At 40.3% G+C, this 13,688-nt stretch overlaps 2 protein-coding genes across 5 annotated transcripts; both read left to right on the top strand.

Moving 5' to 3' along the window:
• Positions 1-3,552: 3,552 nt before the first annotated feature.
• On the top strand, positions 3,553-8,862 carry LOC115755035 (protein SAWADEE HOMEODOMAIN HOMOLOG 2). 4 transcript variants are annotated; one of them, XM_030694277.2, is made up of 10 exons: positions 3,553-3,757; positions 5,427-5,460; positions 5,629-5,714; positions 5,804-5,846; positions 5,919-6,084; positions 6,983-7,043; positions 7,171-7,222; positions 7,319-7,462; positions 7,564-7,683; positions 8,287-8,862. In XM_030694277.2, exons 1-10 carry the CDS (start codon positions 3,723-3,725, stop codon positions 8,656-8,658), a joined length of 1,113 nt encoding a protein of 370 aa, XP_030550137.2. In that variant the 5' UTR covers positions 3,553-3,722; the 3' UTR covers positions 8,659-8,862. The 4 variants fall into 4 exon arrangements, with proteins under 4 accessions (XP_030550137.2, XP_030550135.2, XP_030550138.1 ...); XM_030694275.2 differs by having other exon boundaries at positions 6,968-7,043; XM_030694278.2 differs by lacking the exon at positions 5,427-5,460.
• Positions 8,863-9,419: 557 nt separating this feature from the next.
• LOC115755034 (reticulon-4-interacting protein 1, mitochondrial) lies at positions 9,420-13,688 on the top strand. The gene is made up of 7 exons (XM_030694274.2): positions 9,420-9,868; positions 10,476-10,703; positions 10,850-10,923; positions 11,452-11,611; positions 11,945-12,064; positions 12,141-12,249; positions 13,481-13,688. The coding sequence occupies exons 1-7, from the start codon at positions 9,599-9,601 to the stop codon at positions 13,660-13,662; spliced, it is 1,143 nt and encodes a 380-aa protein (XP_030550134.2). The 5' UTR covers positions 9,420-9,598; the 3' UTR covers positions 13,663-13,688.

Below are 13,688 nucleotides of genomic sequence, written 5' to 3'. Positions count from 1 at the left end.
AGCGGTGAATGATGTTGGAGTGCGAAATGGGTACAAGCCATTCTCAACTGGCCCTTGATATAGTATCCTCCCCATGGCCTTGTCCTTAATACAAAAACCAGAGACATCAAAGTTAAAGAGACAGTTGTTATCTTTGGAAAAGCGATAAACAGAGAGTAAATTGTGTGAAGTCGTGGGACAATGGAATATAGATTTTAGGTGAAGAAGGGATAAAGAGGGTGAGATGGTGGTGGAACCAACATGTGCAATGGGCATAACATGGCCATTACCTATCTCAACAGTATCATTACCGTCATAAGCATTTGAAATGTGGAGATTTTCGAGATTCGGGGTGAAATGATGAGTAGCTTCGGTGTCGGTGTACCAAATGTTGCATGAGGTGGAGGCAATAGCTACCATCGCTACAAGTTTTGCTGGTGGATGGTGACCTTGATAGGTGTAGTCCATTCGATGATAACAATCGATGGCAATATGTCCCATATGATTGCAAATCTGACATTGTGGATGAACACTCGAATTTTGAAATTTTTGTTGACCTTAGGGTGATGGTCGTTGTTGCACCGATCCGGAGGATCCGGATGATTGCTAGTGTGGAGAAAATGTACCATGAGATGATGCATGGCCTCGACGCTAAGAGAATTGATGAGAGTTGTTAGGCCTAGAAGGCTTGGAAGCAATCAATGCAAAGAACCGAGCTAAGACTGCGGGCGGTGTATTGTCAATTAAAAAGAGATCTTCACAAATCATTAGTGTATACAATTCTTCCAAAGATAAGGTCAATGTTCAAGCACAAATACGAATCGATGAACAGAATTGGCGATATGGTGGTGGCAGCCCATCGAGGATGTGAATAAGCGGATCATCCTCGCGTAGAGGAGAGCCATAGGCAACCGGTTGGTCAGACATGACTTTAAATTGCTAGAGATAATCGGCTATAGATTGAGTGCCCTTCTTGAGTTGACGAAGCACCCGTTTGAGGGACATCATATGGGCATGCGTTGTGGAGGCATGTCTATTATTGAGCAGCTCCCATGCTTGCCTAGCGAAGGTGAGTCCGATGATATACGGAAGAGCAAAGTCACTTAATGTAGCGTTGATCCAGGATAACAATAGCTAGTCTTTTTCAAACCATGTTGGATATGTAGGATCATCAAGTGAAGGTAGAGGAATAGAGCCATCAACATGATGCATCATGCGATGACCATGCAAAATAGATGTGAACAAAGATTTCCAAAGAAGATAATTGGAGGCATTCGGTTTGATTGGGATGAGGCTAAAAATGTTCGAAATCACAATAGGTGGGGACCGAACTAAGGCATTAATGGAGCTAGTAGCTTATGCATTAACATTGCCAGTAGCTTCAAGATTAGTTGAATGAGCCATGAGGAAGAAGCAACGGGATCACGTAAATGCTATTACGCAGAGTTTTGATACCATAAAGAAGTAAAAGAAACTTTTGAATTTTTTATTTTCCTTGTCCTTCTACTATTGATGTAAATTATGAGTTTAAATAGATACATAATCACAAAATGAAGACGAAAGTGATTCCTCAAATCAAGGAAAGAATAATTCCAAAAATCAAGGAAAGAATTCTACATACAAATATTTCAAATTGAGGAAAATATCCTCAAAATTGATTTCATGACGATATGTTACCAAGCACAACCAATTGAAATTTCAATATTTGCTCACATTTGGTTTTCTTCCTTTATAGCCTAAAAGCCGAGTGGAATATCTCATGAGTAGTAATTTGGGATAATTCCATAAAAAGTCTTAAACCTATTGTACGGAGATCAATTCAATCATAAACATTTATATTATGCCAATTTAGTTTTAAACATTTTGACGATTTATCAATTCTCATCACCCTCAATTTGCTCTCTCGGTATCCCCAGATTTGCTCGATCCGTTCAATTGCGACCTTGTAATGCAATCGGGACATAAGACTATTTGAAGTAACTAACTTCAATTTCAATCAATTTAATCATAAACATTTAAAGTTTTATTAATTCAGTTATAAATCTATTATTTTGATAATTGACTGAAAGGAGTACATTAAAAAAATATATATATCAAAAGATTTATGACCGAACTAGAAAATTGTTAAAAGGTTTAGAACTTAATTGGCACGATTAAAAAGTCTAGGAGGCCGCGGTACAATAAGTTTAGTAATATTTTTAGACAGTTTTTCCTAAGTAATTCATCTACTCATAGCGTGTTCGTGTCACTTTGTAACCAAAAAAAGAATAATTGTATAATTGACAATCTCTAAGTCTTCATTAATGCTTATGTCGAATAAAAACAAAGATAAACAAATTCATGGGCAAGCATAGCTGGTTACCACGTTGCAGAGTGTTAGGAACCAATTTTAATTCATGACCAAGTGATGCGAATTGGCCACCTAATCATCATTTTATTATTATTATTTTTTTTTCGAATTTCGGAGCTCGTGAGTTTAAGCTTGAACTCAAGGTGACGAATGAAGGATCAGATTCTCATTCCCTTTTTTATCCTTATCCCCCACCGAAGGACAAATGAACGGGGTTGGTTCTCTTCTGGTTTCGGGACGTTGACCCTCACCTACACCACCATTACCGCCATCCCATCTCAATCTTTCCCAATCCCACGTGAAATTTGTTGTTGGGCCTCGGCCTCTCTTCACTTGAGCCCAGCCCCGTTCGCCTACCTTTCTCGCGAAGCCTGCCGGCCCATCGAAGGGGATGGGCTCGATGGGCCAAGAACAAAAGATTTTCAAGACGAATATTTATGGAACACAAGTTCAATTGATGAATTGAATACCATCTTTCAAATGCATTTCCCTTTTTTAAGTTTGGAGACAAGTAGTTAGATCTCCATCGAGGAATAGACCAGTTAGTGGAGGCGAAAATTGTGGTACCATAGAATGTGGATACCAATGATGGCATTTCAGTCTCATTGTCTATTAGAAAACCCAAAAATGGTCACGGTCGATGGTTATTTGTCCGTAAGATTTCGACAAGTGTAGGTATACGATATTACACTTTTAAGTGGTTTCATGACATTTGCACAAAATGTCGATGTACGATCTTGAACTTTAGGTAGTCGAAAGCTGTTATGTGATGAATGGTCTTTCGGTCACATTTTACAAAATGAACGTATGAGAAACTTTTTTTTAGGCGATCGACAACCATTATCCTGATATTTGCACTGAGGGAAGACCTTGTTTTCAGTTGATGAACCATCTTTCGGCCAGTATTTTGTGTTGGCCATCAATTGCAATTTTTTCATCGGGCAACACATCGGTGTCTTCTCATCTAAATTTAAGTCGCGCACGAGGAGTGAGAGAAAAGATGGGAGTCGAATTGTCATTACGAAGGTCAAGTTGCGGAATGTAATGCGAAAAAACTTAGATGATAATGGCATCAAACCTCTTCACGGGCCTTGGGTCGAAACCTATTAATGGGCTGACGTTACAAGACGAACAGTGTCTTGAAACGGGCCGAATCCCCAAGGCCCATTGTCCCGCTCATCGTCTCCCTCCTCCCATGTGTAGGATTCTACCCTTGGAAAAACGAAAAAAAAAAAGAAGGGAAATCGGTGTGTTCCCGTCTCTCCCAGCTTCACGTGAAGGAGAAGCACCTCACTTCAGATGAAATCGAGCGCACATGCATCATCGTGAGTGAGGTCTCTTGGCTGCTCTTTATCTTCCTCGGCTTTCTTCGCCATGGGAAGACCTCCCAGCAATGGTGGCCCTGCTTTTCGTTTCACGCCTCCTGAGGTAACTGATTTCGCGAACTCCGTTTCTCCTTTCTCTTCTTTGCCTGTTCTTGCTTCCGCCCCCGTTAATTTCAATTTTTGTACATCTGGGCACGACGGGGTTGATATTACATATTTTAATTTTACGCTAGTCGCTGTTCTTGAGTTGAATTTATATGGAGAGTCCTGTGGATTTGTCTACCCTATTGTTGTTTCTCCTTTTAGAGTATAATTTCAATGAACGCGCCCCTTTTTTCCTTCTCAAGCGACGATGATTGGTGTGTCATATGCAATGCTGGACTACAGCGGCTCGCAATAATTGTTTTGATGAGGAATATCTGCATCATTATCCTGATACTGAACTGGGATTTCTTCGTTTAGCTATACGTTCCTGAAAGATTTGCTCTTGATGGAAAGTTCAAGCTTACGATGATCCGTGTTGAGTCTTCCTTGCGTTATGATTATTAAGGAAAATTCCGAATCCCATGAAGTGGTGCATGTTTATCAAACTTGCTCCTGAACTTGATCAATTTGGCCTAATAGCCCCTAAAGCAGCGCCCCGTTTATTAATGTTTCCCCAGATCTGACTTCGTTCCAAAATTCTTGATCACTTTTACCTTATAATGTCTGAGCTCATTGTCGTGGAAATAATGGCTGGTTTATGAACAAGTGCACGCATATTTTAAGCCTTACCATTACCATAAAACCCTCAATTGACCTTGCCCTCACTTCTCGCATGCAAGAAAGAGCCTGGCTAGCTTCACTTCAGTCCGCAACATTCTCATTGCAACTCTTCACCCAATTGCAGTGATCATCCATCTCCAATTATTCAATCTGTGCTCGAGAACTGCTAGCCATTTCATTCTGATTTGGAAAGTTGGGGCGAATTTGGGGACTTTTTAACGTTTTTCATGCCCACGTGAGTCGCATGGAAGAAATGTGTTTTTTCCAATTAACATGCCCCTTTAAGAGCCGCAAATAGTGCGCATGACAAGCATGTGGTCATTGGTCGACCATTATTTTCAGTGGCAATAAGCTCCAGGGGTTATTTAATTAATGGATTGAGTTTACGGGTATTTTGGAACAAAGTCAAGTCTGGGTTTACTTTAAGAAACAAGCACCATTTCAGGGGTTTTTTTGTAATTTTTGCTTTTCATTATCGTTGTTGTTCTTTAACTTTGTTGGATTTAGATGTTTGAAATCTGTGAAGGGAATTCATTCTACAGAGAGCAACATAAGCAAGTTTCGATTGACGAGGTCCTTTGATTTTTAGCATTTGTAGACATAGGGTGATCCATTTTGCAGTTTGGCTTCGATGCTGGGGAACTAAGTAAATGTAAGCTTTCTTTTTGCTGTAATTATGGGGCAGGACAGCCGGTTTGGCTCCACCTGGAAATCTGTAACAGGCTAGATTCATATAGTTAGATCAGCCTTTTTATTACTCTTCACTGGTCAATTTGTGAATGGTTAATCTATATAAAGACCATACAGTAACATAATATGGACGTGTGGACATAGGATATATTGCAGTGGCCCAAAAACAAAAGAAAAGGACATGTAGTTCCCCATGGCCTGGCTATTTATGCATGGCTCTCTCTAGGAGAATTTCGCTTCTGCATGATACAATTCTTGGAAGGGATGGTTAGCTTCTGTTAGCCCCTATTTGTGTCCATTTTTTTAACTTTCCACAAGTGCCATTACTTGGCCAGATTTTTGTCTAAACACGTAAGGCATTAGGATGTCCAGAACAGGGGCAGCTGTTTGATTAAATTGAGCATTGCCAATTTGCAGTTGAAGAATCTTCATCCAATCGTTGTGGAATCAATTGGTTTCCTTGTAGCTTTTTTTCTGGAGTTTGAAAATTCCGCTAATGTAATAGCATTCTTCGTCAAGGTTATTGAGATGGAAGCTATTTTACAACAACACAACAATACCATGCCAGCACGGGAAGTTCTTGTAGCTCTTGCAGAGAAGTTTAGGTATGTCCCTTTTTAGAATTCATTTTTGGATGATTAGTTCTTCTCTGTTAACTGCAGTTGGAACTCAGAGCGCTTCTTATTTTATGCAGTAATGCGCCCGAACGGAAAGGGTTAGCTGTGCAGATGAAGCAAGTAAGAATTGCACTTTCAAGTCATTGGATTATAGTGTGGTTTTACCACTGTTGTTCTTTATTCTGTGTGTAGGTCTGGAATTGGTTCCAGAATAAACGGTATTCAATCAGGGCAAAAACAAGTAAGGTTCCTGGAAAGTTAAATGTTTCTCCTTTTACTCGGGATGACTCGATTCCAGTGAGGAATGTCATGCAACCTATGGCTGCTCCAGTTTCTGCACCTATGCCTGCTCCAACCGGTAGGACTTTATGAATTGAGACGTTGATGTGCTGTTTAAAGTATTTGTAAATACGGATGATAAGCATAATGTGTCCCTCTTACTATTCCTAAGTCAATTGCATTGATTGATATTTCTAAAGTGGGCCGTTTCTTTAACTGCTTTCTTCTTCCTAAAGGCTTGATCCATTCATTTAGATAATTCGACGAGCTGATAAATTGGTCCTCCGATAGTGATAGTTGGGTGTTATCAGCCAGTTTGTTGCGACCGTAAAGACCAGGATAAGACGTAATCCGAAAAATATTATTCTACTGTAAAGATGGGTTCTCTGATACTCCTCTTCCCATACGGCAAGTTTTACAAAGTTTGCCAAAGAGTCTATTGTTTTATCACTCCTTTTGTCTCGTTATTCTCTTCAAACATGGCTAATTGAAATAACACATTTTGATGGTTGCCACTGATAGTTGTGCTATCATTTATTCTGAGCACTCTGGAATCTATTTATGAAACAATAGAGGTAGGCTTGGCATGTTTCAGGATGGACCAGTATGTTGCCATATTACATTGCAGTCTACTTTATAGTCTAAACCTTGTGTCTGGGGATGCCACAAACTGTCTTTGAAGTACCACCCCTTCGCCTAACATTAGTTGCCTATTCAAATGGAATGCATTTTTTTACCCAAAAAAAAAAAAAATGGAATGCATTTAGTTGGTGCTTTCCATGAATATGCTTTGTGAAGGAGGCTGATCAATTTTATGGGTAGTCTGCACCCATATGTTGTTTCATGATCCGGGGAACTAATTACACTAGACATGATAAAAAAGGATAATAGTTTCATCTTCTCAACCTTTGTTCCATAATTTAAAGGCACTTTGAAATCTAGTTGTCTCATTTTTTAGCCAGTTCCACCAAGTGCAGGAAGGGCTGCTTCGGATAATACTATGGAGTTTGAAGCTAAGTCAGCGAGGGATGGTGCATGGTTGGTATTTATAGTTTTTAAGATCTACAATTCTATGTACTTCGTTTTTAGTGCTTTCTTGGTTGCTTGTTCTTCTATCATATCCCCTTCTTTAGTGTTTTGTTTGTAATTGGTCGCTTTTCCCCAGGTATGATGTGTCGACCTTTTTGGCGCACAGGAATTTGGAGAGTGGTGACCCGGTAATTTTGCTGCTCCAGTGTCTCGAATCGCATTAACTTGCTTTTCTGCTTCTTTCTTTATATTCTGGTGTGGTAAACTTTGGAAGCTTTTTCCAGGAAGTACTGGTAAGATTTTCTGGTTTTGGAGCTGAGGAGGATGAGTGGATTAATATTCGTAAGCATGTCAGGATGCGCTCTCTCCCTTGTGAATCATCGGAATGTGTTGCTGTACTTCCGGGAGATCTCATACTCTGTTTTCAGGTATCTCAATAAACGCTCTGTTTGTTGTATTGCTTGTTTTTGAAGGACAAAAGAATTTGGTTGTTAATAAATGTCCTGGAAACTTTTGATTGATGTTTCAGGAAGGTAAAGATCAGGCACTGTACTTTGATGCTCATGTCCTTGATGCGCAAAGACGAAGGCATGACGTAAGAGGTTGTCGATGTCGATTTTTGGTGCGTTATGACCATGATGAATCAGAGGTAAGAGTCTATTTCAGCCAAGTGGCAAAAAAAAGATTATGCAATGATGCTTTATTTTCCTCAATGAAATTCTGCTTAGACAACCATGGATTTATAATTTGTCTCTAGTTGTTTCTAGGATAGAAAAATAACCACCCTCATTGATTGTCATTGGAACTGTTGTCCTGTCGGTTTATTTTACCTCTTATTGTATATTTCTGATTGAAATAAACAGTTTTCCCTATGAATAAATTTGCATCTTATAGTAACAAAAGAAAGGTCATCTTGTTAGTCTTCAACCATGAGATTTGAACCATACCATCGTGTATATACTTTAGGCTGCTCATCAAGAGATTGTGACAGCTTAACAGTGTACGTCCATGAGAAACATAAATGTCTATGATGTTTTTGTTTCCACTCTTCTGGAATAAGTTAACTATGACAAGACCTATTTAGACACTGATGGCTCTGAGGTAAGTTTTTAATCGTAATAAATTGCTCGAGAGTATGGACTTATGTTGTCAATCATGTGTTACTTGATGATTCAGTATACAGTAATAGTTGAGAGGGACTGAGAAGGAGATCTTTCGTGTTTCTGACAACTTACTTTGTCCTATATATCAGGAAATCGTGCCTTTAAGAAAGGTGTGCCGGCGGCCTGAAACTGACTACAGGCTGCAGCAGCTGCATGCGACTGATTCGGCCTCTGCAGACCAGCCAAAAACTGGCATAGACTCATCAACTGGTTTGACCCCTCGAACTGTCAGTTCTGCTGAAATGCCGCAAAAGCAGCAAGTGACATGCGCATCTCCCATGACCCCTGTTTCATGCGAAAGCGTGCCATCAGTTACCGGAGCCGCCAACGTGGAAAGAAAAGCTACTCCTGAAGCAGGCAGCATAATCCAGACCGGAAGTCCTAACATTCCTCCCAGTGCTGCTGCGGTTAGCAGCGCCACTCCTGCTGGCTCTGCTGACCAAGAGCCGGAACTAAAATAGGTCTTTTGTCATCGCCCACGAAAGAAGCTTTTCCTTTTCTTTTTGTCCTTTCTTTTCTGTGGATAGCAGCAATACTCTTGGAACTCTTTGGTAAGCTAGTGATCATTCTGCCGGTGGCCTTCAGCTTGTCGATCGTGGTCGATCTCTATGTTGACAAGAATTTGTACATCTGGTGCTAATCATGTTCCCAGATAATTACTTCTAGATCTTTGGCAGTCATATGCAAGTGGCGTCAGAAGGGTCACGAGCCATGGTAGAAAGAATCAGAGAACGCCGAACTTTGCTTTTCATTATATAAATAGATTCATTTTGTAAGTTCGTAATATTACGGATAGTTTCTACAAAGGGTCGGACTAATGACGTTGAGAATTCTAGGTCGGTTCTTGCAAACTATTGGATTTTTAGCTTACGAATTCGCCGGGCCCGCTGGCCACAAACCCACTATTTAACCTGGCCCACGTGTGCTGGGCTGACACAGACCGGTGGCTAGCCCTAGGTTTTTTTTATATCCTAACCCTAAAATGTTGTTATGTGTACTTAGTCTATTAAATGCGTTCTGATTCTTTAAAACTCATTCAGGAACAAAATAAAAAAAAGTCATTTTAATCAGAATCAATTTTTCGGAACATAATGGTTATTATATGCAGCCTAAATTACTCTTTAACAAGGCTTAACTTCCCGATCAGAACAAAAAAGAAAAAAGAAAAAAACGAGGTTTAACTTTGGTGCGAGGGGAAAATTTTCTGAGTTAACTCGCCGTCGTCGCAATGCGGACGCGGAGCTGTCCACGTACTGCAACAATTCCCCACAAAAAGGCTCAACGGACCGTTTCGGGTCCCGACCCGGATGGTATGAACCGCCTTTCGAAGTTCGCAGCCACCATCGCCTCCTTCCTCATTTTCATGCTCTCCGACTCCCTCAATCGATTGAGGAACACGCCATGAGATTCTTGCAGTCTCGCAGAGTTAAGAACAACCGTAGGATCACCGCTCTAGCAGACGGAATCCTCCATTGCAAATGCGTCGGCGAAGGATCGCTTCCTCGTCCGCCTTCTAGGCCCATCACCACCAGTTGCAGAGCGGTGTTGTTGCCGCGGTTCGGCGGGCCGGAGGTGTTGGAGCTCCGCGACAATGTCGAGGTCCCTGATCTTAAGCAGAATGAGGTCCTCGTTCGCGCTCGCGCTGTGTCCATCAATCCGCTCGATACTAGGGTGAGTTACTGAGCTGCTTTCTCTCGATTAAAGTTCGGTTTTACTATCATTTGGTTACTTTTTTTTTTTGGTCGTCAAGAGGTTATGTGATACAATTGAACATCGCTTTTTCTTTAGCTGTTCGGCGAACTCTTGTGCAAATTCAAACTAGGACTTAGTTGCTGAATCTGCCTTGAAACAGAAGTGAACTTGAAATGCTTAGCTTTCTCGGGTTGCAGCCAGTATTGAATGTTGTGATTGGTAATGCTGGATAGGATGGTGTAGTGTATTGCTACTGCATGCGGAATTTTGTTCGGCATGGATTGAGGTCAGTTAGACGATGAGCTTTGGTTTGATACTTTACTTAGTAGTGCAAGGTACATAATTAACTTGTTCGATACGATTGATGTTTCCTTGGAAAGGCACATAATTTAATTAGTTTGATATGATGGGTGTTCTCTTGCAAACCGCTTCATCGGTATGCGTGAAAAGGCATGGTTGCTTAGCATGTTAGCTGTTAAATTGGTTGTACCATGTATTGTTCAGTGACTTGAGTCTCGATTTGTTTTGGAATTTTTTCCACGGTGCACAGTTGTTGTGTTACATTCATAACTCATTTTGATTGCAGATGCGTTCTGGTTACGGTCGCTCAATATTTGAACCACTTCTACCTCTCATTTTGGGTCGTGATATCAGTGGAGAGGTAGCAGCAGTTGGAGCTTCAGTTCGGTCTTTCACTCTAGGCCAAGAAGTTTTTGGTGCATTGCATCCTACTGCTGTTAGGGGTACTTACACTGACTATGCAATATTGTCAGAAGATGAACTTACTCAAAAACCAAAGTCAATTACACATGAGGTGGGCGTTGAGTTCTTTTATAAAGTTTTAAGTGTTTTTTACGCTTGTATTGGTCTTGCAATTGTGTATTTTTACTGTAGTGCTCTTTGGCGTTGTGCATATTAGCTAACGTTGGAAAATGACATCGGAAACCTCACATCTTATAGGAAGCGTCCACCATCCCTTTTGCTGCACTGACTGCATGGAGAGCTTTAAAAAGTACTGCTAGGATAAGTGAAGGGTACGTTCTGAATCGGTTTGCTTCCAATTGCCCGATGCCGTGTCTTGACCTTTCTCTAGTTGATGTTCTTTTTGTGGTTTGCTCTACATGGCCCATCTTCACATAGTTTCTGGAAAAAGTTTCTGGAAAGCTTTCAACTTAATTAAGAAGGAAGGTGCATGGGACACAACTGGATTGTCTTTGAAATATGGTCCAAGATGATTATATTTCAGAGTTTGTTCGATTTTCCTGGCATGTGATGGAAAGATTCGAGTTATTTAACATATTCTGTCCCAGTGAAACCAATTCATTTCCCCTTGGGAATTCCAATAAGCTTTCTATTTTGAGCTATGTGTGTGGTTGTACTCAAATTATTCATGCTAATAAATGATCTTGTAGTAACTTATCTATTTTGATCAACTTGGTGGAACAGAGTATAGCATATGAATTTATAGCTTTTAATGCAACTCTCTTCCTGTTAAAGAGTTGCTTTGTTGTCATTTTGGTAGGCAAACGGTCTAAGAGTGCCTTGTTGTTTCCTTTTGGTAGGCAAAGGGTGCTAGTTATTGGTGGTGGAGGAGCAGTAGGTTTTGCAGCAATCCAGCTTGCAGTGGCTAATGGGTGCCAAGTTGTAACAACTTGTGGCAGTCAAAGCCTTGATCGAGCTCTGGCAGCTGGCGCTGAGCAGGCTGTTGACTACACAACCGAGGTATGTCATTGGTTGTTATTTTATTTTCTGTGTTTTCAGATATTATAGTGGAGAAAATCATTTATATGGTAAAACATCTCAAGACTACTTGACCGTGGAAGCTAATTCGTATGTGGGCACCTTTCTCTGTTGATCATCTATTTATTCATTCTGTGTGTTTTCTTTTACTATTTCATGACATGGTTGGCCAAGAAAAAAACCATTTTGCACATAGAAATAAGGAAGTTCCATGCCTATTACAAGAGAAATATACTTTCGCATTGAACTTTCTGATAGCAATCAAGGTGTCTGCTTTCTCTCCTCTTTAAAGAAATGATTGTTATTGCTTGACAGGACATCGAATTGGCAATAAAGGGGAAGTTTGACGCGGTTTTAGATACTATAGGTAGATCAGAGACCGAGAGAATAGGCATTAATTTTTTGAAGAGAGGTGGACACTATATGACACTCCAGGTAGGATAAAGCAAAGTTGCATGGTTTCCTCTTGCAGAGTTTTGCGAGTTCAAATTTCTCTCGAACTCTGTTGCAGGGGGAGGCAGCAGCATTGGCTGATAGATATGGAATAGCCATTGGGCTCCCTGCAGCTACAGCATTGTTACTGAAGAAACAATTTCAGTACCGCTATTCGCATGGAATAGGTATGTTTATGCTTTTTTCTACTTGAACCTTCCACACTATATAATAGATAGACAAAATGATAGCCCTCAACATTATTTTGGTAGGGAGAGCCTTACTGCTACTGTGTCTTAACACTCTTTTTTATTGTCCGATCAATTTTGTCTTTAGTTTTTCTTCAAAATTACAAGAACCTCTCAAGATGGAATGGCTTAGTTATATGGCCTTATTTGGTAAATCTGGGGCCTTGTCCAGTACTGCTTGAAAAAGTGTGGCAAACTTTCCTGGTTACCATGCAAGCTTACACTTCCTTTGTTTGAAATTAATTTGCTGGACCATCTACTTGTTTGAAGGAATTGATGTATATATAGATTGAGATAGAGGTCAATAAAGAAAAATACGGAGAAAGAATATTTGCAAAATATAAAAAATGTTTAGGATTGCTCTTCCTTCTGTATTGAAGCCGAATGGATGGAGTACAGCTGTCCCATCTCCATTCTGTTTCAAAATAGGCAGCTTGAACCTCATAAGTTCTTTCCAGGTACATTACTAAGTAATAGCGCTAGAAGTTCATACTTTCTAATAGCAGTGAGTTGTGCATGTGCCAGTCCTCTGGAACTTGCCCGATCCAAAATCAGCCTTTATTGAATGGGCTAGCCCTTCGCAGATTAGAGGAATCTTGAGAAATTGCTTTCAAAGTAGGCTGAGATCTCTTGGAAAGTTCAGCCTGTGATGTATTCCCCCATTCTTCTGCATACATTTTGCAAATTAATTATCTGTGTTCCTTGATTGTTAGAAGCGATTGTGTGTTACTTGACTGGTCTATATTATTTAACTAGGAAGAACATAGGACTTTGCTTAGGAGTGTTGTGTATAATCGGCATAACTCATCAATGTAAAAATATCGATTGAAGGAAAGGAAAAGCTGGTATACTGAGTATAGGGATTAAGGATCATCAGGTGGGTGGATCAACTAGCTTCTGAACTTGCTAGCTGTCACATATTCCTGTCTTGTTTGTCAACTCTTCCATTTCTTGCTTGGGATAGTTTTCTTCTTGTGTTCAAATCCATGCCCCTAGGTTCATTGTATACAATGTCCATCTAATAAATCCCATTGTCTTTCATATTACATTGTTGTTCCTTGTGCTAGTATACTTTTTACATAACCTGCCTGGTTTATAGAGGAAAGGCATGTCCTGTTAATGTGTCAGTCGTGACTATATTCATCTTTGTTTTGCGTCCTAATGGTGGCAGAATACTTTTGGACATACATGAGGGCCGATTCCGAAGGTTTAGTGGAGATCCGCAGGCTATCTGAAGCCGGGAGGATGCATATACCCATTGATAAAACATTCCTAATCACACAAGTGAGAGAGGCTCACGAGGCTAAAGATAGAAAGCAAATTCCCGGTAAAGTGGTGCTGGAATTCAACTGAAATGTGTAGCTGATGCTTCTGGCTAG

Source organism: Rhodamnia argentea, chromosome 2 (genome assembly GCF_020921035.1).
Source record: "Rhodamnia argentea isolate NSW1041297 chromosome 2, ASM2092103v1, whole genome shotgun sequence".
Taxonomy (NCBI): Eukaryota; Viridiplantae; Streptophyta; class Magnoliopsida; order Myrtales; family Myrtaceae; genus Rhodamnia; species Rhodamnia argentea.
The sequence above is the reverse complement of the archived record's forward strand: the minus strand, read 5'-3'. Positions and strand labels throughout refer to the sequence as shown.